General features: G+C 40.0%; 1 protein-coding gene and 1 long non-coding RNA gene across 21 annotated transcripts in view; one reads left to right on the top strand and one right to left on the bottom strand.

Moving 5' to 3' along the window:
• Window positions 1–25,493, bottom strand: part of KDM4C (lysine demethylase 4C) — a 432,339-nt gene that overhangs the window by 331,828 nt on the left and 75,018 nt on the right. For 16 of the 19 annotated variants that reach the window (XM_049634710.1, XM_049634680.1, XM_049634624.1 and 13 more), the window contains one exon: window positions 24,879–25,072. The exons of the other annotated variants lie outside the window; for them this stretch is intronic. In XM_049634710.1, the coding sequence (XP_049490667.1) occupies window positions 24,879–25,072 (194 nt within the window). The remainder of the gene's footprint in view (window positions 1–24,878; window positions 25,073–25,493) is intronic. 19 annotated transcript variants of the gene reach the window in all.
• The window catches only part of LOC125925679 (uncharacterized), a 45,134-nt gene that overhangs the window by 17,516 nt on the left and 2,125 nt on the right, over window positions 1–25,493 (top strand). For both annotated transcript variants that reach the window (XR_007458897.1, XR_007458898.1), the window contains exon 3: window positions 13,757–13,858. This is a non-coding gene — a long non-coding RNA (uncharacterized LOC125925679). The remainder of the gene's footprint in view (window positions 1–13,756; window positions 13,859–25,493) is intronic.

The raw sequence follows: 25,493 nt of genomic DNA, 5'->3' as shown, positions 1-25,493 counted from the left end.
AATTCTCTGAAAGAAAATTCAACCATACATCCTGTTCCTTAAGGCGCTGTTAATGAAATTATTCCAACTGAATTGGGAGATAAAATTTTAGCAAAACTAAATGACAATCATCCAATTTATTTATAAACAGGCCACTTCTTAGCAGTTTTTAATCCCCAGTTTGTATCACCAAATATACCCAGAAAGGGGAAAAAACCCATCTACATACACCAGACAAGAGGGCCATGTCCCCCATAACAATCATACACACCCATGCATGTACAAACATATGCTTGCACACATGTAACAAGTATATGCTTGCCCACAATGGCTAGACATGGATGGAGATATACATCCAGATTTCCTTTTCTGAAAAATTGGTATCGAAGTTAAAGCTCATTAATCTGAGGTTCAATCATCTATTCAAAGAAAACATATAAACAAATGTAATTACAAACATAAACATACATATAAGGAAAATGAATATCTCTGACATAGTCTTTCAGTTGGTCCACACAACCCTATGACAAAATCACATACCCAACACTTCTTCTAAAGTCATCTTCTAAAAGGATATTTATGAAACTTCTCTAGAAGCTGATCATCAAAAAGATTTTCTCCATACACTACACATGTAACAAAAATTCTTCAAATCGGACACATGACCGTAAGACACTAGGTGTGTCTCCTTGATGCAGCTTGCCCTTTGAGCCACTAAAATGTAACTGACCACTACAGGTGTGCTCCCCACATTCTTCCAAACTACATTCCACAGTATACTAAAGTCATCTCTGCGAACTACAGCTGATGATGACAAAACCCTGAACCTTCAATGGCTGACTGTAACCTGAAGGACAGAAGCCAAACTCCTCTGAAAGGCACACAGGCCTGCTGCAATCTTGACAACTTTTCAGATGTCCCAATCAAACCTGCTCTTTGGTTTTAACAAATCATTTGAAGCTCTTTCCAGTGTCCTTGCTATTTCACACCTCCACTATTTTCCATCCCCTCTTTCTTAGCTTTATAAGCCCTCAGTTTTGTCCAGTCAACAAAAACACTCCTTTCTCCAAGCTCACCCTGAGTCACCCCAAGGGAGAGCCTCCCCTTCCCTCTTTTGCTGTATCACCCACATGGAATACAGACCTCCACCATGGCACTCAGAGTTTAATTTTTTTTTCACCTTTGTGCCTCCCTGCTCTCCTCTCAAGCACCTTAGTGGCAAAGGCCAGTGTCTTTCTCCTAGAACAAAACACCAGTTGAGCAGATGCTCAATGTTTGCTGACTTCTGTCACTCTCAAATGATGAATGATATTCCTGCTCCTGCATGATAGAAGGCATGAAGGAGAGGAAGGATATGGGAAAAAGAAAAGTACTCCCACATTTTTCATTCCCATTAACCCTGGAATCCATTGCAACCTGAATCTTATTTTTATCACTCTTGATATAACTGCTTGGACAAAGAGTGATATATTTTTTAGTCCTTACCTACTTGGTCTTCTCTTGAATTTCTGACCAGATCCTTGAAACACTCACTTCCCTTGAGTTTCATGATCTAACTCATTTCCAATGATTTTCTTCCTTCTGCTCTTGCCAAACTTCACAGTGACATTCTCCAGGACTCCATGTTTTAGCACTTCTATATTTTTCCCTGAGGGAACCACCTTCACTCAAGGCTTCACAACTTTCCTTGTGGTGTTGAACCACACATTTCCATTCCAAGCATCTCTTGGGCTCTGAACCTCTAAAACAAACCAGCTATTCAACAAATTCATTTGGCAGCCCTCAAACACAATTTGTCCAAAGTTTAATCCTCCAATATCTTCCTGACAGATCTGCTTCTCCTCCAGAGTTCCCCATCCATCCAACTTTCCAGAAATGTTGGAGTTGTCTATAGTTATGCGCCCCTTATTTAATCAATCCCCAAGTCGTATGTGTTCTACTTTGTACCTGTTCAAGAGAGGTCTCATGAATCTCATGCATTTATTTGTCTAGCCCCACTGCCACCATCTTGACCCAGGCCATCATTCTCCATCACACACAGTACTGCTTCATCTCTTAAATGGCTACCCTGCCTCTGGCCTTGCCCTCTGTAGTCCAGGTGGCCCAATCAGAGCATATCACTTTCCTTCCCTGTTTAAAATCTATGTAGCAAGAGGAACTTGTGACTAAACAGAGACAAGCTGGAGGGCCCATACACAGAGGGACTTACCACAGACAATGAGTAACCTGGCTGAGAGGAGTTCTATGGCCTGGAAAAGTTCCTAGGCTATCACTTCAGAAGTTTCAACACCCATAAGATCAAATTCATGACTTCCTCCTCCTTTAAAATGATTCTCTCTCTAAGCATTCATAACTCCATTTTCCCTTAGCCTTCCAAACTAAGTCAACTCTTCCTGATTTTTCAATCTCTCTGCCCTCATTGCCAGTCACAAGTCCTATCCACTCTATACCCAAAACCTCATATCCATCTCCCTTAGCATCACATCAATTTCAAGTTTGATTTGCCCCCAACTAGACTACTATAATAATTAAACTCTCTTCCTGAATCTCCCTGGGCAGCTAGAGTTTTTGAAACACTATCATAAGACCCTTTATTCCTTACTGCCTGGCTTCCAAGGACCTCCCACACACACAGTTTAGCCCTAGCTTTAAACATCAAGTCTGCTCTCAGTAGGCTAGACTATGAATTATTCTATCACTCACATGGGCTTTAACCTCACGCCTCACCTCAAATAGCCCTCTCCATTCCACTTCAAACCCCAGCCTTCCAAGCCCTGATTCCACCTCCTCCTTGAAGCTTTCACTGACCACTATAAATCTCAGCAATCTCACCCCTTTTCTTTCTTCCAGTGCCCTTCTATTTTTCATGTAGTATTTATCATCTACTACTTTCCAGAGCTAGCTTCTGTTCAGTGTGCGTAAGTCACTTTTGACTGGATACCAATGAGTTCTATGAGGGACAGAATGACTACCACAACCTGGAAATTTTCACATGAATTATCCTTTTAAACATACCTTGTATAGTGAGTACCCAGTTCATAGCCAGGCACTCTACTATGTACTACACCACTAGCTGGTTATGCAGCTAATTCTTAATTCTTCAAGGATATGAATGTGTCTTGCCCTTCTCTGTATTCTTTGAAATCCACCAAATAAGATGCCTATCATTGTATGCCCTCAAGTACATAATGGTTTGTTGAAATTATTAATTGCTCATCTAACCTTCAGGACAGTGTTTTTGTTTCAGATATAATAAATACTGCCAACAATTCTGCTAATATTAAGAAACTATGAATCACTAATGAACTATGAACACACTAATTAGATATTTACAGGGTGATGTTTTATTTAAAACCAGAGTCTTTTATGAATTTTTTTAAAAATCTAATTTGAAGACCAAAGAAAACAGAATAATCCCTCTAAGCACATCTTTGGGTGGTTTACTCAAAGAGACCTAAAGTAATGTTATCCTGATGGGTATAATATAAACACGATCTTGAATGAATAATATCAGGCTGACAGTTCAAACTGTCAGTAGGCAAAGGTGTATTTTTCACAATGTAGTAGATCCATTCCTCTGATTCAGGTTTTCTCTACAAAGTGGCCTACTGTATTTCTTTTCAAGGTATGCTCAGTCCATTAGTTCATTAGAAGTGTTTATCAGCACTTCTCAAAGAGAAACTCCTACTTTTCAGATCACTCCCTGAAAGTCTCCCTAATTTGGGGTGGAACCCTGGGACTGTCACTAACATGCTTAGAAAGAAATGTTCTCAGCTACGCCCCCCACCCCGCCCATATCTCTGTCACTGTGCTGTCTGACATAGGTAGCTGTGTGAGTTCCTCTGCCAGTCTCACCAACAGGTGCTTCTGGCACCTCCTGATGGCCCAGCTGCAACCCACTCTGTAACATCTAGGGCAGTCTTACCAAGCCCTGAGCAGAGGGAGAACCCTTCTAGGTCCGTGTCATCTTCAAGCAGATCAGTCCTAAAACAGCACTGTTCTTTACTCCCCTCTCTTAACTGAGGCTACATGTGAAGTAGCCCTTTCCTCTTCTTGTGTTTCCTTTTCTTCTTGCAATTTCTCTTATAGTCATCTCCCAAAAAGAATAAAGCTCACATCCCCAAGGACAGTTTTCTGATAGACGAGTCTAAATTGACTCTCCCCACTTTTACTGGCATAAGCTTATGCACCTGCCTTGTTCTCTATAGTTATTAAGGGGTGGAAAGCGCAGTGAAAAGAATAACTGACCAATAAATACTATAACAGCTCATCACAGCTACTGTTTATTGAACATTTATACTATGCCAGACCTTGTGCAAATTCTACTACTACCACCTCCATTTTACTGATGAGGAAACCAAGGCTTAAAGGGATTTACTTGAGCAAGAAGGACAACAGAGCTGACACCCAACCCCTGTATTGGGTTGGGTGATGGGATGCCAAAGCCCAAGATGTGCTTTCCAGCCCTGTATTTCATTCCTGTTTCTTCACCAATCACCACAAAGATGCCACCTGGAAGGAAGTGTGAGGGGCTAATGAGCACCTCCCTCCCCAAGCAAATACACAATGATCACTGCGATCACTGGACGGTGATCCAACTTCGGAAGAATAATTTTTCTGCCTGCAACTAACAGACCAAAGTTCTAGTATTCACACAGAATTCTTCTCCAGCTACCCTTCCTACCTTTATTACATTTTTTTCATATTATTTTTTTCAATATATGAAATTTATTGTCAAATTGATTTCCATACAACACCCAGTGTTCATCCCAAAAGGTGCCCTCCTCAATAACCATCACCAACCCTCCCCTCCCTCCCACCTCCCATCAACCCTCAGTTTGTTCTCAGTTTTTAACAGTCTCTTATGTTTTGGCTCTCTCCTACTCTAACCTCTTTTTTTTTTTTTCCTTCCCCTCCCCCATGGGTTTCTGTTAAGTTTTTCAGGATCCACATAAGAGTGAAAACATATGGTATCTGTCTTTCTCTGTATGGCTTATTTCACTTAGCATCACACTCTCCAGTTCCATCCATGTTGCTACAAAAGGCCATATTTCGTTCATTCTCATTGCCATGTAGTACTCCATTGTGTATATAAACCACAATTTCTTTATCCATTCATCAGTTGATGGACATTTAGGCTCTTTCCATAATTTGGCTATTGTTGAGAGTGCTGTTATAAACATTGGGGTACAAGTGCCCCTGTGCATCAGTACTCCTGTATCCCTTGGGTAAATTCCTAGCAGTGCTATTGCTGGGTCATAGGGTAGGTCTATTTTTAATTTTCTGAGGAACCTCCACACTGTTTTCCAGAGTGGCTGCATCAGTTTGCATTCCCACCAATAGTGCAAGAGGGTTCCCGTTTCTCCACATCCTCTCCAGCATCTATAGTCTCCTGATTTGTTCATTTTGGCCACTCTGACTGGCGTGAGGTGATATCTAGTGTGGTTTTCATTTGTATTTCCCTGATGAGGAGCAATGTTGAGCATCTTTTCATGTGCCTGTTGGCCATCCGGATGTCTTCTTTAGAGAAGTGTCTATTCATGTTTTCTGCCCATTTCTTCACTGGGTTATTTGTTTTTCAGGTGTGGAGTTTGGTGAGCTCTTTATAGATTTTGGATACAAGCCCTTTGTCCGATATGTCATTTGCAAATATCTTTTCCCATTCCGTTGGTTGCCTTTTAGTTTTGTTGGTTGTTTCCTTTCCTGTGCAGAAGTTTTTTATCTTCATAAGGTCCCAGTAGTTCAGTTTTGCTTCTAATTCCCTTGCCTTTGGGGATGTGTCGAGTAAGAGATTGCTACGGCTGAGGTCAGAGAGGTCTTTTCCTGCTTTCTCCTCTAGGGTTTTGATGGTTTCCTGTCTCACATTCAGGTCCTTTATCCATTTTGAGTTTATTTTGGTGAATGGTGTGAGAAAGTGGTCTAGTTTCAACCTTCTGCATGTTGCCGTCCAGTTCTCCCAGCACCATTTGTTAAAGAGACTGTCTTTTTTCCATTGGATGTTCTTTCCTGCTTTGTCAAAGATGAGTTGGCCATACGTTTGTGGGTCTAGTTCTGGGGTTTCTATTTTATTCCATTGGTCTATGTGTCTGTTTTTTGTACCAATACCATGCTGTCTTGATGATGACAGCTTTGTAGTAGAGGCTAAAGTCAGGGATTGTGATGCCTCCTGCTTTGGTCTTCTTCAAAATTACTTTGGCTATTCGGGGCCTTTTGTGGTTCCATATGGATTTTAGGATTGCTTGTTCTAGTTTCGAGAAGAATGCTGATGCAATTTTGATTGGGATTGCATTGAATGTGTAGATAGCTTTGGGTAGTATTGACATTTTGACAATATTTATTCTTCCAATCCATGAGCAGGAATGTCTTTCCATTTCTTTATATCTTCTTCAATTACCTTCATAACCTTTCTATAGTTTTCAGCATACTGATCTTTTACATCTTTGGGTAGATTTATTCCTAGGTATTTTATGCTTCTTGGTGCCACTGTGAATGGGATCAGTTTCCTTATTTGTCTTTCTGTCGCTTCATTGTTAGTGTATAAGAATGCAACTGATTTCTCTACATTGATTTTGTATCCTGCAACTTTGCTGAATTCATGTATCAGTTCTAGCAGACTTTTGGTGGAGTCTATCGGATTTTCCATGTATAGTATGTCATCTGCAAAAAGCAAAAGCTTGACTTCATCTTTGCCAATTTTGATGCCTTTGATTTCCTTGTGTTGTCTGATTGCTGATGCTACAACTTCCAACACTATGTTAAACAACAGTGGTGAGAGTGGGCATCCCTGTCGTGTTCCTGATCTCAGGGGAAAGCTCTCAGTTTTTCCCCATTGAGGATGATGTTAGCTGTGGGCTTTTCATAAATGGCTTTTATGATGTTTAAGTATTTTCCTTCTATCCCGACTTTCTCAAGGGTTTTTATTAAGAAAGGGTGCTGAATTTTGTCAAAGGCCTTTTCTGCATCGATTGACAGGATCATATGGTTCTTATCTTTTCTTTTATTAATGTGATGTATCACGTTGATTGATTTGCGAATGTTGAACCAGCTCTGCATCCCAGGAATGAATCCCACTTGATCATGGTGAATAATTCTTTTTATATGCTGTTGAATTCGATTTGCTAGTATCTTATTGAGAATTTTTGCATCTATATTCATCAGGGATATTGGCCTGTAGTTCTCTTTTTTTACTGGGTCTCTGTCTGGTTTAGGAATCAAAGTAATACTGGCTTCATAGAATAAGTCTGGAAGTTTTCCTTCCCTTTCTATTTCTTGGAATAGCTTGAGAAGGATAGGTATTATCTCTGCTTTAAACGTCTGGTAGAACTCCCCTGGGAAGCCATCTGGTCCTGGACTCTTATTTGTTGGGAGATTTTTGATAACCGATTCAATTTCTTCACTGGTTATGGGTCTGTTCAAGCTTTCTATTTCCTCCTGATTGAGTTTTGGAAGAGTGTGGGTGTTTAGGAATTTGTCCATTTCTTCCAGGTTGTCCAATTTGTTGGCATATAATTTTTCATAGTATTCCCTGATAATTGTTTGTATCTCTGAGGGATTGGTTGTAATCATTCCATTTTCATTCATGATTTGATGTATTTGGGTCATCTCCCTTTTCTTTTTGAGAAGCCTGGCTAGAGGTTTGTCAATTTTGTTTATTTTTTCAAAAAACCAACTCTTGGTTTCGTTGATCTGCTCTACAGTTTTTTTTAGATTCTATATTGTTTATTTCTGCTCTGAATGTTATTAATTCTCTTCTTCTGCTGGGTTTAGGCTGCCTTTGCTGTTCTGCTTCTATTTCCTTTAGGTGTGCTGTTAGATTTTGTATTTGGGATTTTTCTTGTTTCTTGAGATAGGCCTGGATTGCAATGTATTTTCCTCTCAGGACTGCCTTCGCTGCATCCCAAAGCGTTTGGATTGTTGTCTTTTCATTTTCGTTTGTTTCCATATATTTTTTAATTTCTTCTCTAATTGCCTGGTTGACCCACTCATTCTTTAGTAGGGTATTCTTTAACCTCCACGCTTTTGGAGGTTTTCCAGACTTTTTCCTGGGGTTGATTTCAAGCTTCATAGCATTGTGGTCTGAAAGTATGCATGGTATAATTTCAATTCTTGTATACTTATGAAGGGCTGTTTTGTGACCCAGTATATGATCTATCTTGGAGAATATTCCATGTGCACTCGAGAAGAAAGTATATTCTGTTGCTTTGGGATGCAGAGTTCTAAATATATCTGTCAAGTCCATCTGATCCAATGTATCATCCAGGGCCAGGGCCCTTGTTTCTTTATTGATCCTATGTCTAGATGATCTATCCATTTCTGTAAGTGGAGTGTTAAAGTCCCCTGCAATTACCACATTCTTATCAATAAGGTTGCTTATGTTTATGAGTAATTGTTTTATATATTTGGGGGCTCCGGTATTCGGCGCATAGACATTTATAATTGTTAGCTCTTCCTGATGGATAGACCCTGTAATTATTATATAATGCCCTTCATCTCTTGTTACAGCCTTTAATTTAAAGTCTAGTTTGTCTGATATAAGTATGGTTACTCCAGCTTTCTTTTGGCTTCCAGTAGCATGATAAATAGTTCTCCATCCCCTCACTCTCAATCTAAAGGTGTCCTCAGTTCTAAAATGAGTCTCTTGTAGACAGCAAATAGATGGGTCTTGGTTTTTTATCCATTCTGATACCCTATGTCTTTTGGTTGGCGCATTTAATCCATTTACATTCAGTGTTATTATAGAAAGATACAGGTTTAGAGTCATTGTGATGTCTGTATGTTTTATGCTTGTAGCGATGTCTCTGGTACTTTGTCTCACAGGATCCCCCTTAGGATCTCTTGTAGGGCTGGTTCAGTGGTGACGAATTCCTTCAGTTTTGTTTGTTTGGGAAGACCTTTATCTCTCCTTCTATTCTGAATGACAGACTTGCTGGATAAAGGATTCTTGGCTGCATATTTTTTTCTGTTCAACACATTGAATCTCCTGCCAATCCTCTCTGGCCTGCCAAGTTTCAAAAGAGAGATCAGTCACGAGTCTTATAAGTCTCCCTTTATATGTTAGGGCACGTTTATCCCTCGCTGCTTTCAGAATTTTCTCTTTATCCTTGTAGTTTGCCAGTTTCACTATGATATGTCGTGAAGATCGATTCAAGTTATGTCTGAAGGGAGTTCTCTGTGCCTCTTGGATTTCAATGCCTTTTTCCTTCCCTAGTTCAGGGAAGTTCTCAGCTATTATTTCCTCAAGTACACCTTCAGCAACTTTCCCTCTCTCTCTCTCCTCTGGGATACCAATTATGCGTATTTCTTTTTAGTGTATCACTTAGTTCTCTAATTTTCCCCTCATACTCCTGGATTTTTTTATCTCTCTTTTTCTCAGCTTCCTCTTTTTCCATAATTTTATCTTCTAGTTCACCTATTCTCTCCTCTGCCTCTTCAATCCGAGCCGTGGTCCTTTCCATTTTATTTTGCATCTCGTTTAAAGCATTTTTCAGCTCCTCCTGACTGTTCCTTAGTCCCTTGATCTCTGTAGCAATAGATTCTCTGCTGTCCTCTATACTGTTTTCAAGCCCAGCAATTAATTTTATGACTATTATTCTAAATTCACTTTCTGTTATATTATTTAAATCCTTTTTGATCAGTTCATTAGCTGTTGTTATTTCCTGGAGGTTCTTTTGAGGGGAATTCTTCCGTTTGGTCATTTTGGATAGTCCCTGGAGGGGTGAGGACCCACAGGGCACTTCCCCTGTGCTGTGGTGTATAACTGGAGTTGGTGGGCGGGGCCGCAGTCAGACATGATGTCTGCCCCCAGCCCACCGCTGGGGCCACAGTCAGACTGGTGTGTGCCTTCTCTTCCCCTCTCCTAGGGGCGGGATTCACTGTGGGGTGGCGTGGCCCGTCTGGGCTACTTGCACACTGCCAGGCTTGTGGTGCTGGGGATCTGGCGTATTAGCTGGGGTGGGTAGGCAAGGTGCACGGGGGCAGGAGGGGCAGGCTTAGTTCGCTTCTCCTTAGGTGATTCACTTCAGGAGGGGCCCTGTGGCAGCGGGAGGGAGTCAGATCCGCTGCCGGAGGGGTGGCTCCGCAGAAGCACAGCGTTGGGTGTTTGCGCGGAGCAAGCAAGTTCCCTGGCAGGAACTGGTTCCCTTTGGGATTTTGGCTGGGGTATGGGCGAGGGAGATGGCACTGGCAAGCGCCTTTGTTCCCCGCCAAACTGAGCTCTGTCGTCCCGGGGCTCAGCAACTCTCCCTCCCTTTGTCCTCCAGCCTTCCCACTTTCTGAGCAGAGCTGTTAACTTATGACCTCCCAGATGCTAAGTCATGCTTGCTGTCGGAACACACTCCATCTGGCCCCTCTGTTTTTGCCAGCCAGACTCAGGGGCTCTTCTTGGCCAGCAGGCTGCCCCTCCGCCCCAGCTCCCTCCCGCCAGTCCATGCAGCGCGCACCACTTCTCTGCCCTTCCTACCCTCTTCTGTGGCCCTTTCGTCTGCGCTTGACTCTGGAGACTCCGTTTTGCTAGTCTTCTGGTGGTTTTCTGGGTTATTTAGGCAAGTGTAGGTGGAATCTAAGTAATCAGCAGGATGCGCGGTGAGCCCAGCATTCTCCTACGCCGCCATCTTCTCTCCCTTTATTACATTTTTGTAAATATTCATTTATTTTGGGGAGAGCACAACCAGAGGAGGGGCAGAGAGAGGGGGACAGAGGATCCAAAGTGGGTTTTGCATTGACAGGCAGACAGCAGATGTGGGGCTCATACTCACAAACCACGAGATCATGACCTGAGCTGAAGTCAGATGCTCAGTTGACTGAGCCACCCAGGTGCCCCATACCTTTATCTCTCTTAAAACTCAAAATTGAAACAAAAAAGTCACTAACCTCTCAAACTAAAATTACAGTATTCACCAAGCAAAAGACAACAGCACTTGTTGCTTAAAATGCAGATATAAAGATATAAAATGCAGATATAAAATGCAGATATAAAGAACAAAACCATTAAACAAGTACAAAAGTTTTCCTTGGTTCTTGTTACACAAAACTTCATGAATCAAAAAGTAAAATACCTATTTATATTCCACAAAACTCAATCTTTCTTAAGTGGTTAATTTACACTATACTTTTTAATCAAGGCATACTCCTGTGTCAAAAAGAAGACTGAACAACTATGGATTTTATATGTGTGATTACATTTTCACATTACTGATGATGTTAACAAGTTTTAATATTTGTGCATTTATTAAACTTTAAGCATTCATATTTTAAATTATAAAGTCTCATTAGTTAACTGTGGAAAAGAGAGGATTGCTTACTTCATTTTCAGTTCATAAAAACAGATGAATGTGAGAAACAGAACATAGGACTATAAGGGATGCTGTGGTAGGTACTCCCTTCCAGATGAGGCCTTCATTCCATTCTCTAAAGGAAGGCTCCACTTACACCCACTCAAAGTCATGTTCCCTCTCCCAACATCATGGCCTCTAGAACAGGAGGCAGTGGTAGCCGGTATCCAATGAGTGATCCATACAAGAATATAAAAGCCAGATCCTCTTGCTTCAGTTTGGGGTAATTCAGAAGGGACCTGACAGTTCCAGCTGCCTGTGGGATCTGCCATGGCTCTACTGCAGTTTCACTTCCCTTTCTGTGCGGTCCTGCCTTCCCTCCCCCTCACAGGTGTTATCACAGACACCTCTGGTACACAAATCTGAGTTTCAGAGTGGGCTCCCTGAGCAATCTGCGCTACAATTAAGGGGTTTGTAAGGAGGTGTCACTCAAAGCGAGGCATCTAAAAGCATGGCGTAGAGAATGGGGTATTTGAGCTGAGACCCTACAGAAAAAAAAGCCCCTGAGCAAAGAAACTGAGCCAGAGCTTAGGCCCACACTTATGCTATTTTATGGCCCATTTCCTAACATGGGCCCATTCCAAGCATGGCCTAGAGAATGAGGTATTTGAGTTAAAACCCTACCAGAAGAAAAAGCCCCTGAGCAAAGGAACTGAGCCAGAGCTTAGGCCCACCCTTATGCTATCTTATGGCCCATTTCCTAACAGAACAATTAGATGAAAAAGAGAAACTCTACCAGCCACATCTGCAGATAGTCACAGATGAGGGAACTGCAGGGAAAAAAAAAAAAAAAAAAAAAGCCCTAACAAGGAAGTTTCAGTGAATAACTGAACATTAAAAATATAAGCAGTTCTTTTTCATCTGGGATTCAAAATACAGTTCAGTATCCATATACATGTAAGTTAATATCCTGAGTAATCATAAAAATCAAGTTAATTTTTGTCTGAAATCTTTATAAAACTTAGTAAAAACAATAACTGCACAAAACTTGATTTTCAAGAAAGAATGTATTTCGTATTACTTAATCCACTGAATATTTTCTAAGTGTGTTCTACCCACTACTAACATTTTCTTTTCCCCAAGAGGTACTATTAATTGTTAGTTGCTATCAAATATAGGCCATTTATGTGGAAAGAAGTCTTTCCTCCTTAATACTCTCCAAAATACTGGGGCACCTGGGTGGCTCGGTTGGTTAAGCGCCCAACTGGCTCAGGTCATATCTCACCGTTCATGAGTTTGAGCCCCACGTCAGGCTCCGTGCTGACAGCTTGGAGCCTGGAGCCTGCTTTGGATGCTGTGTCACCCTCTCTCTCTGCCCCTCCCTGCCCCCTCAAAAATAAATAAACATTTAAAAAAATTTTTGTAAATACTCTCCAAAACACTCAACAGATAACACAATCAGCAATAATGTTTTCTATTACTAAAGGATCAAATGACTGATTTCCAAACTGTTTTCCATGCCCACCATCACCCCCCAATCCTGGGCCCAGAGTCTCCAGATGAAAGTGCCTCAAGGAAGGAGTTACTGAGGGAGAGTGTCCCACCAAATGTCCCACCTGACATTTCAGCCAAGTCAGCTCTTCTTTTATTTTCAGTTTTATATATTGACCTTCTAAATAAACTTCACTTACATAAGTCTGAAAACCTCTGTGCTTTTAAGTTTATTTTATTTTGAGAGAGAGAGTACATGTGCACACGAGTAGGGGAGGGGCAGAGAGAGAGGGGAAGGGAGAGGATCCCAAGTAGGCTCCACACTGTCAGCGTAGAGCCCAGCATGAGGATCAATCCCACAAATCCATGAGATCATGACCTGAGCTGAAATCAAAAGTAGTACACTCACCCAACTGAGCCATCCAGGTGCCCCTGAAAAACTCTGTGCTTTCTTGAAGTGATTAGCATGGTTCTTGGCACACATAAAAGGACTTCATTAAATGGAATGGAGTCACCAAAAACAAAACATACTTCACCACCCTAGTCAAGTCCTACTCCTTGTAAAGTAAGCTTACAAAGAACAAATACATTTGAGATCACAGAAGTAAGACATAAATCTATTTGCAAGCTTCCCTGTAGACATGTAATCACACACACACACACACACACACACACACACACACACACACACAATTTCCTATATGCTCAAGTCAAGGAATAACTTTTGCAAAACAAATATGAAGTAGTATGTATTTTCTACAAAGTACTATCTAAACAGTAAGATTAAAACCATCTGAAAAGGAGAGAAGAAATATGGGGAAAAAGATAAGCTAGGCAAAGTAACTGTTGAACTACAACTTTGCCATGGTAATGTGCAAAACTTACAGCACTAATGTTTGTTTTCCGTGAACTCCAAAGTAAATAAATTTGCATTAACAATCTTATTTTTCCCTAAGAGTTATGGATTTGATTCAGCAATTTCTTTTCATTTGAAGGGATTTTTCTGGCTCTTATAGGTGACGATGATAACTTTAAGTGAAAGTACCAACAATAAGAGGCATCCTGGAGGAATTTACAAGCCCCTGCTCTGTCTTCCAGGGATACCAAGAGTACTTAATGTAAGTTCAGAGTTCCTGTATGAGAATGCACACTTACAGATCAGTTAGTAAAAAGGCATTACATCACATTACTTCAGTGAAAACAGTGAGATTTGCTCTGAAAATTGCAAACACTAGATCTCACAGATGCTTCTTTTAGGGAACTCTGCTGAGCAGGCGTCTACAAGACTCAATGTTTGGACCACAAGCATGTGTATGTGTGCCTGTACAATAGTGTTTATTTGGAAGTCAGGCTCAGGTTTAAGTAAACTATAAGCCATTTGATCAAATAATTTTTGATACCATTTATCACTGTACCCTTTTCTTCCTAATAATATAATCAGTAGCTAAGTACAAAATAAACACCATACTTTTTAAGCAGATTTCCAATTTCTTACACCTTTTTTAATAATACCTTAAAAAAAACTATGCATCCATATGCCTAAAAATAATAATAACTTATGCAGTTAATTTCATTAATACTAGATAAAGTATTTATGCAAGTCTATTTTTCCTATTTACAGGGCAATTTTCCCTAGGAATAGTAATTAAAACCAGAAACAAACTAATTCCAAGAGTATTTTTTTTATACAAACCATCAACAAGGATACAGCTGTCACCATTATCCAATTAGTCTTAACATTGAAAAATAGAATATATTAATGAGTCTCAACTTACCAAGTGGATAAGTAGGAATTAATACCATGGGTTGCTAATTCAATGTATCATTGAATATTATCAGGCTATCCAATCCCTAAAGCAATGTTCTGCATTAGGTGTTTAAAGAAAAAAATCTCAGTAAGAAATTCATCCATAAAGCTGTTTATTTAACAAATATTGAGCACCTACTGTGTGCCACAATCATGCCAGATATTGTGCCAGGCAAGGGATATGTGTTAGTGAACAAAACCAACAGGGTCCCCTTCTCTAGGAGCTCACATTTTGATGGAGAAGATATATATTAAACATGCATAGATCAATGTAACACCACCTTCTTTGTTCTTTTAAAAAAATACTTGAATAAATATGAAAGTCTCATATTCACTGTGTTTGGACAGTCTCCGGAAGAAGGATCCAAGGTACCATCTAAATTCTATATCCTCCAGTAATTAACATTATCACACATAACACTTGAAAGGAAGAATTATATTGTATTTATCCTTGAAACCCCTACTGTATTATATATAGACACATCATGCCAAGTTCTGGCTTTGAGTCATTACTATGACAAAAAAAAGATTTATTTTCATAACGTTATTGAAATAATAGTAAGTGAAAATATTTGTATGGTACTTTACAGTTTACAAAGCTCTTTTACAAAGTATATCCCTGAACTCTCCTAGCAACCCTATAGAGGCAGAGGATAAATCATGCCTCCGATCAGCAGTTAAGGAAACTCATGATTTGCCCTAACTTATTCAGCTGGTAAGTGACAGACTGAGATTTTAAAACAGGTCTTCTGGCTCCAAAGTCAATGTTCATTCCAAGAAAATAAATACTTTACCACTAACTGCTAAAGCAGCTTTCTATCTGCTTATTTAAAACATTCTTTCTCCCTTAAACCTTTACACCAAAAATGTTTAAATAAATCATCACCTCCTCTAGTCTCTTCAGTATAGCTCCATGCTCATGAACACTTAGTGGGCAAAATCGGCCACATTCAGTGTCCAGCAAAGTATGTCTCAGGGCTTCCATCTGGAGCTGTGCATATCTGCAGCTACTCAGAAATCTCAGGAAACTGCGTATTCTTAACAGTTACATTTTAAACAAACAAAAAAAAAATCTTTATAAAATGTTCTATATATTTCCTTATCTGTCCCTAAACAGATTGTTCCAAAACAATTTAACACTCTCCTAATCCAAACAAGAACTACAGAGCCTCAGTTCTATAGCTAGACTCTTTGTTAAGTGCTGATGATTCAAAGACAAATAGACACAGACCCCAACTTCAAGACAGACACAGGAAAGGGCAAGGAGGTAGTCAGAAGCACATTAAAAGTACAAAAACAGGTGTCTAAGGTAGGGGCAGCGCACAGTCCAGAAGGCCTTCAGGCAATAACTAAGGGATACACAGGCAGAAGACAGCAGAGACCAGTGTAGACATGGAATTAAGGAGGGAATCTTAGGCAGTTTTACAATAATCATTTCCAAAACTTGATGCTTGCAGGTAGAAAGGAAGAAGGAAGAGGGGGGGAGGGGTGGAAGGGGGACGGGAAGAAGAGAAGTGGGAAGAAGAGCAGGGGAGGGGGGTGGGTAGAAACAGGGAGGGGGAGAAGAGGAGGGGCGGAAGTAGAAGGGGGGAGGAGAAGCAGCAGTAGAAGGAGGGGTAGGAGGAGAAGTAGTAAAAGTAGTTAGTAGTAGTAGAAGTTGAAGTTCAACAACAGGCTATAAGGCTAGAAGAAGGAAGACACATTGCTCAGGTCAGAGATGTCAAGCACAGGTGTGGGCATTCCCTGGAGAAAAGTAAAGGCAACCATCCCACATTCAACTCAACAAGGTGAAGACAGCTGAAGGGAACCAGCACATGTACACACATGCACAAAGAGAACCTGATGTCACCTCCTCATCTTCTCATTTTATAGACAGAGTAAGTAGAAATATTCCCATGGTTCTGATCACAAATCACAGAATTAGAGCATCAGAGATTATCATGATTAACCTTGTCATTTTGTGGGTGAGTAAACTGGGCTCCAAAGAAGTACAGTTATTTGGCCAAAGCCACAAATGTTACCAGCAGAATAAGGACTAGAGCCCAGATTGCTTGTCCCTTGAGTCTAAGTTCTGCCAACAGACACTGTCCACCTCCCAATATTTACATGAATTTGTACTGTTTCTACCATCATTCAAAACTCATTTAACATATATTATGATGAGTACTAAAATGAATTTTAATAATAGAATTTACCTCAAAATTATTTATGCTGAACTAATATAATCTTTCATAAATCTGTCGGGAAATAGCCTTACAGTCATTTATATAATTCTTTTCCTACAGTAGTTATCTTAGAAAATGTAATGTAGATTAGCAGTCATAACTCACTGTTGTGTTTTATTATTTTATCATTATAAATAATAGTCAAGGTTAAAGATAATAGTGATATTATAAATCTACCATTAATGCATATAATGGAGTCTATAATAACTAATAGAGTAATTACAGAAAATATAGATGCTGGCAGAAAGAAATTCTTTGAAAACGGGCATAATTATTCTCACTCATGAACAGTGGTATTCTTTCACAAAGACCCAAGACTCTAGAATCAGTCTTCTCCCTGATCAGAATACTCTCCCCTAAATGATCTTTAGGAGATAATATAATCCTGTTCCCCAGACAGGGTGGGGAGATCATCTTTCTTGATAAGAAAGCAGAGATATCATCTAAACTCCTCTGATAGGAAAATCTCAAATTATTGTTTCCAGGCATTCTCATTAACTGATTTCTAAAACACCTCCAGAAAAGTTTTGCTACTAGCTTTTCAGATTTTTAAGGAAAATATATAGTACATAGTTGCCAATACATTAGATTTTACCAACATATTGAATTTATCCATTTCATTTAATTTGGTTCACACTAAAAGTGAATGTCACAAAGAGCACAGAGGTAACTATGCAGTTGAGAAACAGCCCAAATGCCTATGGATTCCTTAAAATATCTCTCCAAGTCTCTCAAAGCTAAGTCCCCAAAGTACTAAAGGATGACATTCCAAGAGACATTACAGTGGTGTTGAAGGAATATGACAGAAACCCACAGGATCTAAAGCATGTGCTCAAAACCAGCCCTCAGGAAACACCTATGTCATGAATAGTCCCATCATACCATTCTGTCACAAAAGCCTCTCTGGGTCCTAGACCACCTGCTAAAACTGTTTGATTTTGATTTATTCCATTAAGAGAGCAGAATGCTAAGACTTTATCAAATGAAATGTGCAAATAAAACACCTTTAAAATAAGTTAAACGAACCGGAGAAGTTGGTGGCATATAAGGATGCTGGGCTCTCCTCATCCTGCTGATCGCTTAGATTCCACCCACATCTGCCTAAATAACCGAGAAAACAGACAGAAGACTAGCAGAACAGACTCTCCAGAGCCAAGTGTAGACAAAAGTCCCACGGAAGAGTGTAGGAAGGGCGGAGAGGTGGTGCGTGCTACATGGACTGGCGGGAGGGAGCCAGGGCAGTGGAGGAGCAGTCCACAGGGCAAGGCAGAGCCCCTGAAGTCTGGTTTCCAAAAGCGGAGGAGCCAGATTCCGTGAGTTCTGACAGCCAGTGGGACTTAACATCTAGAATGTTAAAAGTCAACAGCTCTGCTATCAGAGAGCAGGGAGGGCGAGACGACGCCAGGAGAGAGAGTTGTTGAGCCCCGGAAACACAGAGCTTGGCGGGGAAACAAAGGATCTGGCAAGCGCCATTTCCCTCTCCCATCCCCCAGCCGGAATTCCAAAGGGAACCAGTTCCTGTCACCCAACTTGCTTGCACCGTGCAAATGCCCAATGCTATACTTCTGTGGATACATCCCTCCAAAGGGGCCTACCTCCCTCCCAGTGCTGCAGGGCCCCTCCCGCAGGGTACCACCCATGGTAAAGCTAGGTAAGCCACCCCCTCCTGCCCCTGTGCACCTTTCAGATCCACCCCATCTAAAACGCCCTTGGCCAGATCCTATTGAAGCAGCACCACAACCCTGGCAGTGTGCAAGCAGCCCAGACAGGGGGCACACCACTCCACAGTGAGTCCTGCCCCTGGGAGAGGGGAAGATAAGGTACACACCAGTCTGACTGTGGCCTCAGCGGTAGGTTGGGGTCTGACTGTGGCCCCGCCCACCAACACAAGTTTCTCAGGACAGCACAGGGGAACTGCCCTTCAGTTTGGAGTTACTGCAGGGACTAACCAAAACGTCAAAACGGAAGAATTCTCCTCAAAAGAAACTCCACGAAGTAGCAACAGCTAGCGAATTGATCAAAACTGATTTAAGCAATATAACAGAACAAGAATTTAGAATAATAGTCATAAAATTAACTGCTTGGCTTGAAAAAAGCATAGAGGACAGCAGAGAATCTATTACTACAGATATCAAGGGGCTGAAAAATAGTCATGAGGAACTTAAAAATGCTATAAATGAGGAGCAAAATAAAATGGAGGTAGCCATAGCATGGACTGAAGAGGCAGAGGAGAGAATAGGTGAATTAGATGATAAAATTATGGAAAAAGAGGAAGCTGAGAAAAAGAGAGATAAAAAAAAAAATCCGGGAGAATTAGAGAACTAAGTGATGCAATCAAACGGAACAATATCCGTATCATAGGAATTCCAGAAGAAGAAGAGAGAGAGAAAGGGGCTGAAGGTGTACTTGAACAAATCATAGCTGAGAACTTCCCTGATCTGGGGAAGGAAACAGGCATTGAAATCCAAGAGGCACAGAGAACTCCCCTGAGACGTAACTTGAATTGATCTTCTACAAGACATATCATAGTGAAACTGGCAAAATACAAGGATGAAGAGAGAATCCTGAAAGCAGCTAGGGATAAACAGGACCTAACTTACAAAGGTAGACACATAAGAGTAGTAGCAGACCTATCTACTGAAACTTGACAGGCCAGAAAGGAATGGCAGCAAATCATCAATGTGAGGAACAGAAAAAATAAGCAGCCAAGAATCCTTTATCCAGCAAGTCTGTCATTCAGAATAGAAGGAGAGATAAAGGTTTTCCCAAACAAACAAAAACTGAAGGAATTCATCACCACTAAACCAGCCGTACAAGAGATCCTAAGGGGGACTCTGTGAGTGAAATGTTGCAAGGACCACAAAGTACCAGAGACACCACTACAAGCATGAAACCTACAGACATCTCAATGACTCTAAACCCATATCCTTCAATAATAACACTGAATTTAAATGGACTAAATGCTCCAACCAAAAGACATAGGGTATCAGAATGGATAAAAACAAGACCCATCTATTTGCTGTCTACAAGAGACTGATTTTAGATCTGAGGACACCTTCAGATTGAAAGTGAGGGCATGGAGAACTATCTATCATGCTACTGGAAGTCAAAAGAAAGCTGGAGTAGCCATACTCATATCAGACAAACTGACTTTAAATTAAAGGCTGTAACAAGAGATGAAGAACGGCATTATATATTACAGGGTCTATCCATCAGGAAGAGCTAACAATTATAAATGTCTATGCGCCGAACACCGGAGTCCCCAAATATATAAAACAATCATAAACATAAGCAACCTTATTGATAAGAATGTGGTAATTGCAGGGGACTTTAATACCCCACTTACAACAATGGATAGATCATCTAGACACAGGATCAATAAAGAAACAAGGGCCCTGAATGATACATTGGATCAGATGGATGTGACAGATATATTTATAACTCTGCATCCTGAAGTAACAGAATATACTTTCTTCTCGAGTGCACATGGAACATTCTCCAAGATATATCACACACTGGGTCACAAAACAGACCTTCGTAAGTATCACACCATGCACACTTTCAGATCACAATGCTATGAAACTTGAAATCAACCACAGGACAAAGTCTGGAAAATCTCCAAAAGCATGGAGGTTAAAGAACATCCTACTAAAGAATGAATGGGTCAACCAGACAATTAGAGAAGAAATTTAAAAATATATGGAAACAAATGAAAATGAAAATACAACAATCCAAATGCTTTGGAATGCAGCGGAGGCAGTCCTGAGAGGAAAATACATTGCAGTCCAGGCCTATCTCAAGAAACAAGAAAAATCCCAAATACAAAATCTAACAGCACACCTAAAGGAAATAGAAGCAGAAGAGAAAAGACACCCCAAGCCCAGCAGAAGAAGAGAATTAATAACATTCAGAGCAGAAATAAACAATATAGAATCTAAAAAAAACGGTAGAGCAGATCGATGAAACCAAGAGTTGGTTTTTTGAAAAAATAAACAAAATTGATAAACCTCTAGCCAGGCTTGTCAAAAAGAAAAGGGAGAGGACCCAAATAGGTAAAATCATGAATGAAAATGGAATTATTACAACCAATCCCTCAGAAATACAAGCAATTATCAGGGAATACTATGAAAAATTATATGCCAACAAACTGGACAACCTGGAAGAAATGGACAAATTCCTAAACACCCACACACTTTCAAAACCCAAACAGGAAGAAACAGAAAATTTGAACAGACCCATAACCAGCAAAGAAATTGAATCAGTTATCAAAAATCTCCCAACAAATAGGAGTCCAGGACCAGATGGCTTCCCTGGGGAATTCTACCAGACATTTAAAGCAGAGATAATACCTATCCTTCTCAAGCTGTTCCAAAAAATAGAAAGGGAAGGAAAACTTCCAGACTCATACTATGAAGCCAGCATTACTTTGATTCCCAAACCAGACAGAGACCCAGCAAAAAAAAAGAGAACTACAAGCCAATATCCCTGATGAATATGGATGCAAAAATTCTGAATAAGATACTAGCAAATCGAATTCAACAGCATATAAAAGAATTATTCACCATGATCAAGTGGGATTCATTCCTGGGATGCAGGGCTGGTTCAATATTTGCAAATCAATCAGTGTGATACATCACATTAATAAAAGAAAGATAAAAACCATATGATCTTGTCAACTGATGCAGAAAGAGCATTTGACAAAATTCAGCATCCTTTCTTAATAAAAACCCTCGAGAAAATCGGGATAGAAGGAACATACTTAAAGATCATAAAAGCCATTTATGAAAAGCCCACAGCTAATATCATCCTCAATGGGGAAAAACTGAGAGCTTTCCCCCTGAGATCAGAAACACGACAGGGATGTCCACTCACACCGCTGTTGTTTAACAGTGTTGGAAGGTCTAGCATCAGCAATCAGACAACAAAAGGAAAGCAAAGGCATCAAAATTGGCAAAGATGAAGTCAAGCTTTCACTTTTGCAGATAACATGATATTATACTTGGAAACCTGATAGACTCCACCAAAAAGTCTGCTAGAACTTACACATGAATTCAGCAAAGTCACAGGATACAAAATCAATGTACAGAAATCAGTTGCATTCTTATACACTAATAATGAAGCAACAGAAAGACAAATAAAGAAACTGATCCCATTCACAATTGCACCAAGAAGCATAAAATGCCTAGGAATAAACCTAACCAAAGATGTAAAAGATCTGTATGCTGAAAACTATAGAAAGGTTATGAAGGAAATTGAAGAAGATACAAAGAAATGGAAAAACATCCCGTGCTCATGGATTGGAATAAATATTGTTAAAATGTCAATACTACCCAAAGCAATCTACACATTCAATGCAATCCCAATCAAAATTTCACCAGCATTCTTCTCGAAGCTAGAACAAGCAATCCTAAAATCCATATGGAACCACAAAAGACCCTGAATAGCCAAAGTAATATTGAAGAAGAAAACCAAAGCGGGAGTCATCACAATCCCAGACTTTAGCCTTTACTACGAAGTTGTAATCATCAAGACAGCATGGTATTGGCACAAAAACAGACACATAGACCAATGGTATAGAATAGAGACTCCAGAATTGCACCCACAAAAGTATGGCCAACTAATCTTTGACAAAGCAGGAAAGAATATCCAAAGGAAAAAAGACAGTCTCTTTAACAAATGGATGAAACATCTCTTTAACACAAGGATGAAACTAGACCACTTTCTTACACCATTCACAGAAATAAACTCAAAATGGATAAAGGACCTGAATGTGAGACAGGAAACCATCAAAACCCTAGAGGAGAAAGCAGGAAAAAACCTCTCTGACCTCAGCCACAGCAATTTCTTACTTGACACATCTCCAAAGGCAAGGGGATTAAAAGCAAAAGTGGACTATTGGGAACTCATGAAGATAAAAAGCTTCTGCACTGCAAAGGACACGATCAACAAAACTAAAAGGCAACCAACGGAATGGGAAAAGATATTTGCAAATGACATATCGGACAAAGGGCTAGTATCCAAAATCTATAAAGAACTCACCAAACTCCACACCTGAAAAACAAATAACCCAGTGAAGAAATGGGCAGAAAACATGAATAAACACTTCTCTAAAGAAGACATCCAGATGGCCAACAGGCACACGAAAAGATGCTCAATGTCACTCCTCATCAGGGAAATACAAATCAAAACCACACTGAGATACCACCTCATGCCAGACAGAGTGGCCAAAATGAACAAATCAGGAGACTATAGATGCTGGAGAGGATGTGGAGAAACGGAAACCCTCTTGCACTGTTGGCCAGAATGCAAACTGGTGCAGCCGCTCTGGAAAACAGTGTGCAGGTTTCTCAAAAAATTAAAAATAGATCTACCCTATGACCCAGCAATAGCACTGCTAGGAATTTACCCCAGGGATACAGGAGTACTGATGCATAGGGGCACTTGTACCCCAATGTTTATAGCAGCACTTTCTACAATAGCCAAATTATGGAAAGAGCCTAAATGTCCATCAACTGATGAATGGATAAAGAAGTTCTGGTTTATATATACAATGGAATACTACGTGGCCCTGAGAAAGAATGAAATATGGCCTTTTGTAGCAATGTGGATGGAACTGGAGAGTGTTATGCTAAGTAAAGTAAGTCATACAGAGAAAGACAGATACCATATGTTTTCACTCTTATGTGGATCCTGAGAAACTTAACAGAAGACCATGGGGGAGAGGAAGGGGGACAAAAAGTTAGAGAGGGAGGGAGCCAAAACATAAGAGACTCTTAAAACCTGAGAATAAACTGAGGGTTGATGGGGGTGGGAGGAAAGGGAAGGTGGGTGATGGGCATTGAGGAGGGCAGCTGTTGGGATGAGCACTGGGTGTTGTATGGAAACCAATTTGATAATAAATTTCATATTAAGAAAAAAAAGTTAAACAGCCTTTCCCCTAACTTTTGTTGTGGAGTTAAGGGACTCCTTAACAACAAATCAGAACACAACAAATCAGAACTGTCTGAATTTTTCTTGTATGTCCTAAGAACTTTCCTCTTCCACCTAAAACTTGCCTTCCAACTAAATGCCATTTTTGATCATTAGCAATTTTTGCTATATTTGAGTTTTTTGGAGAAAGCTTATAACTTCACATCTCACCAAATGATAAAACCTCAAAGGCAAGTAATAATGGCAAAATGGGTGTGGAGATTATCCCCAAATAACTGCATCTCAATACTTAATCAGCAAGAGAACTTGAAAACAGACCATTATCTTTAACTTGGAGGCAAGAAAGCTACTGGGCTGACACGAACACCTGAAGAGCATCCTATCATGTTCACATCCATCAGAAACATTATCTTCCCTGAGTTGGTCAAGGTGACGCTTTGTATGCTTCTGTCTGTGTTTTCCTGCATGTCCATGTATTACAGAAAATAGAATTGATGCTTAAACTCCCCTAAGACTAAAACCCACAAAAACAAGTTCAAAACATGAAATTGGCCAGGGTGACTGACAAACTAACGATTACATATGTGTGTACTACATGATGTATTTTACAATTCAGTACATCTGTAAGTCGTTGCTCAGAAATATGAGGAAAGAGGCTCACAAACACAGGAAACTGCTAGTTAAGAACACGTATTAACAATGACATTCTTTTCCCCATGCCCATCACCCAAAGAGCAATGATAGGCTTCCTGAATTCATCCCTCCTCTCCTAAACTAGTCATTTATTTAGAAAAGGCTGGACCAGAAGATCATTAAGATTACCAGATACTCCACATCCATGAGGTCAACTTTCACTCTTAACTATTTCCTGCATACCTTCTAACAAATGCTCAAAAAAGTAACAATGCCTAACAAATTCTTCAAGACTACAGTATCTATCAACCCATGGCCCACAAAATGGTATGCAAGCCACTTTAGATACACAAGTCACCACTAGCTTTATGGTTTTGAGTAAAACCATGGGCAGAGTGGAAAATAATCAATTATTACACTCAAAAAATTTCACCTCAGATAAATCTGAATTCACCAGATAAAATGAAAAAATCCTCTTCAGTAGGTTCATATTACCCAAATTTCAAAACTCCTAAGCAAATGAATATTAAACATGAAACTTGCCAAGACTTGGGCTCTCCAAAGTGGAGATAATTAATGCTGTAGAGGTCCATATCCTCGGTGTGCCACGCGAATGTGGTTTTCCACATACCAAAATAGAGATAAGGGGTGTTTACACCCTCAATAGAAATACCGCACTCTTCCTCAACCACATCCAAGACCGTATTTAGGCGAGCTATGTTCCATTCATCCACACCCTGGAACCAGGAGAAAGAGGAAAAAAAAATCAAATGTTAATAAACTAATAAAAATAGCATTTATTAATCAAACTGTCATGTGCCAAAATTATCATACTGTACACTTAAATTCACTGAGAAATGAAAAATAAAGCAATCATTATTCAGGTAATATATGTATGTATATATCAATTATTAAAGATCCAAGATTACTACTAGCATAATATGGTTCTATATGAACATTAGTATGAAAGTATACCAATAAAATTCCTGACTCCAAATGGAAGTATAAGTTAAGGCTCCACCCCTCAGTTGTTGTTAGCAAAAAATCATTGCTTCAAAGACTATGATCTGAAGTGTGCTTTCCATTTTTGGCACACCTTTTCTTTGAGGGTGGGAGTAGTTTTTTCTTTTTAAATTATTTATTTGTACATTAGCTTAG

This window comes from Panthera uncia, chromosome D4 (assembly GCF_023721935.1).
Source record: "Panthera uncia isolate 11264 chromosome D4, Puncia_PCG_1.0, whole genome shotgun sequence".
Taxonomy (NCBI): Eukaryota; Metazoa; Chordata; class Mammalia; order Carnivora; family Felidae; genus Panthera; species Panthera uncia.
This window is presented reverse-complemented; position numbering and strand designations above follow the sequence as displayed.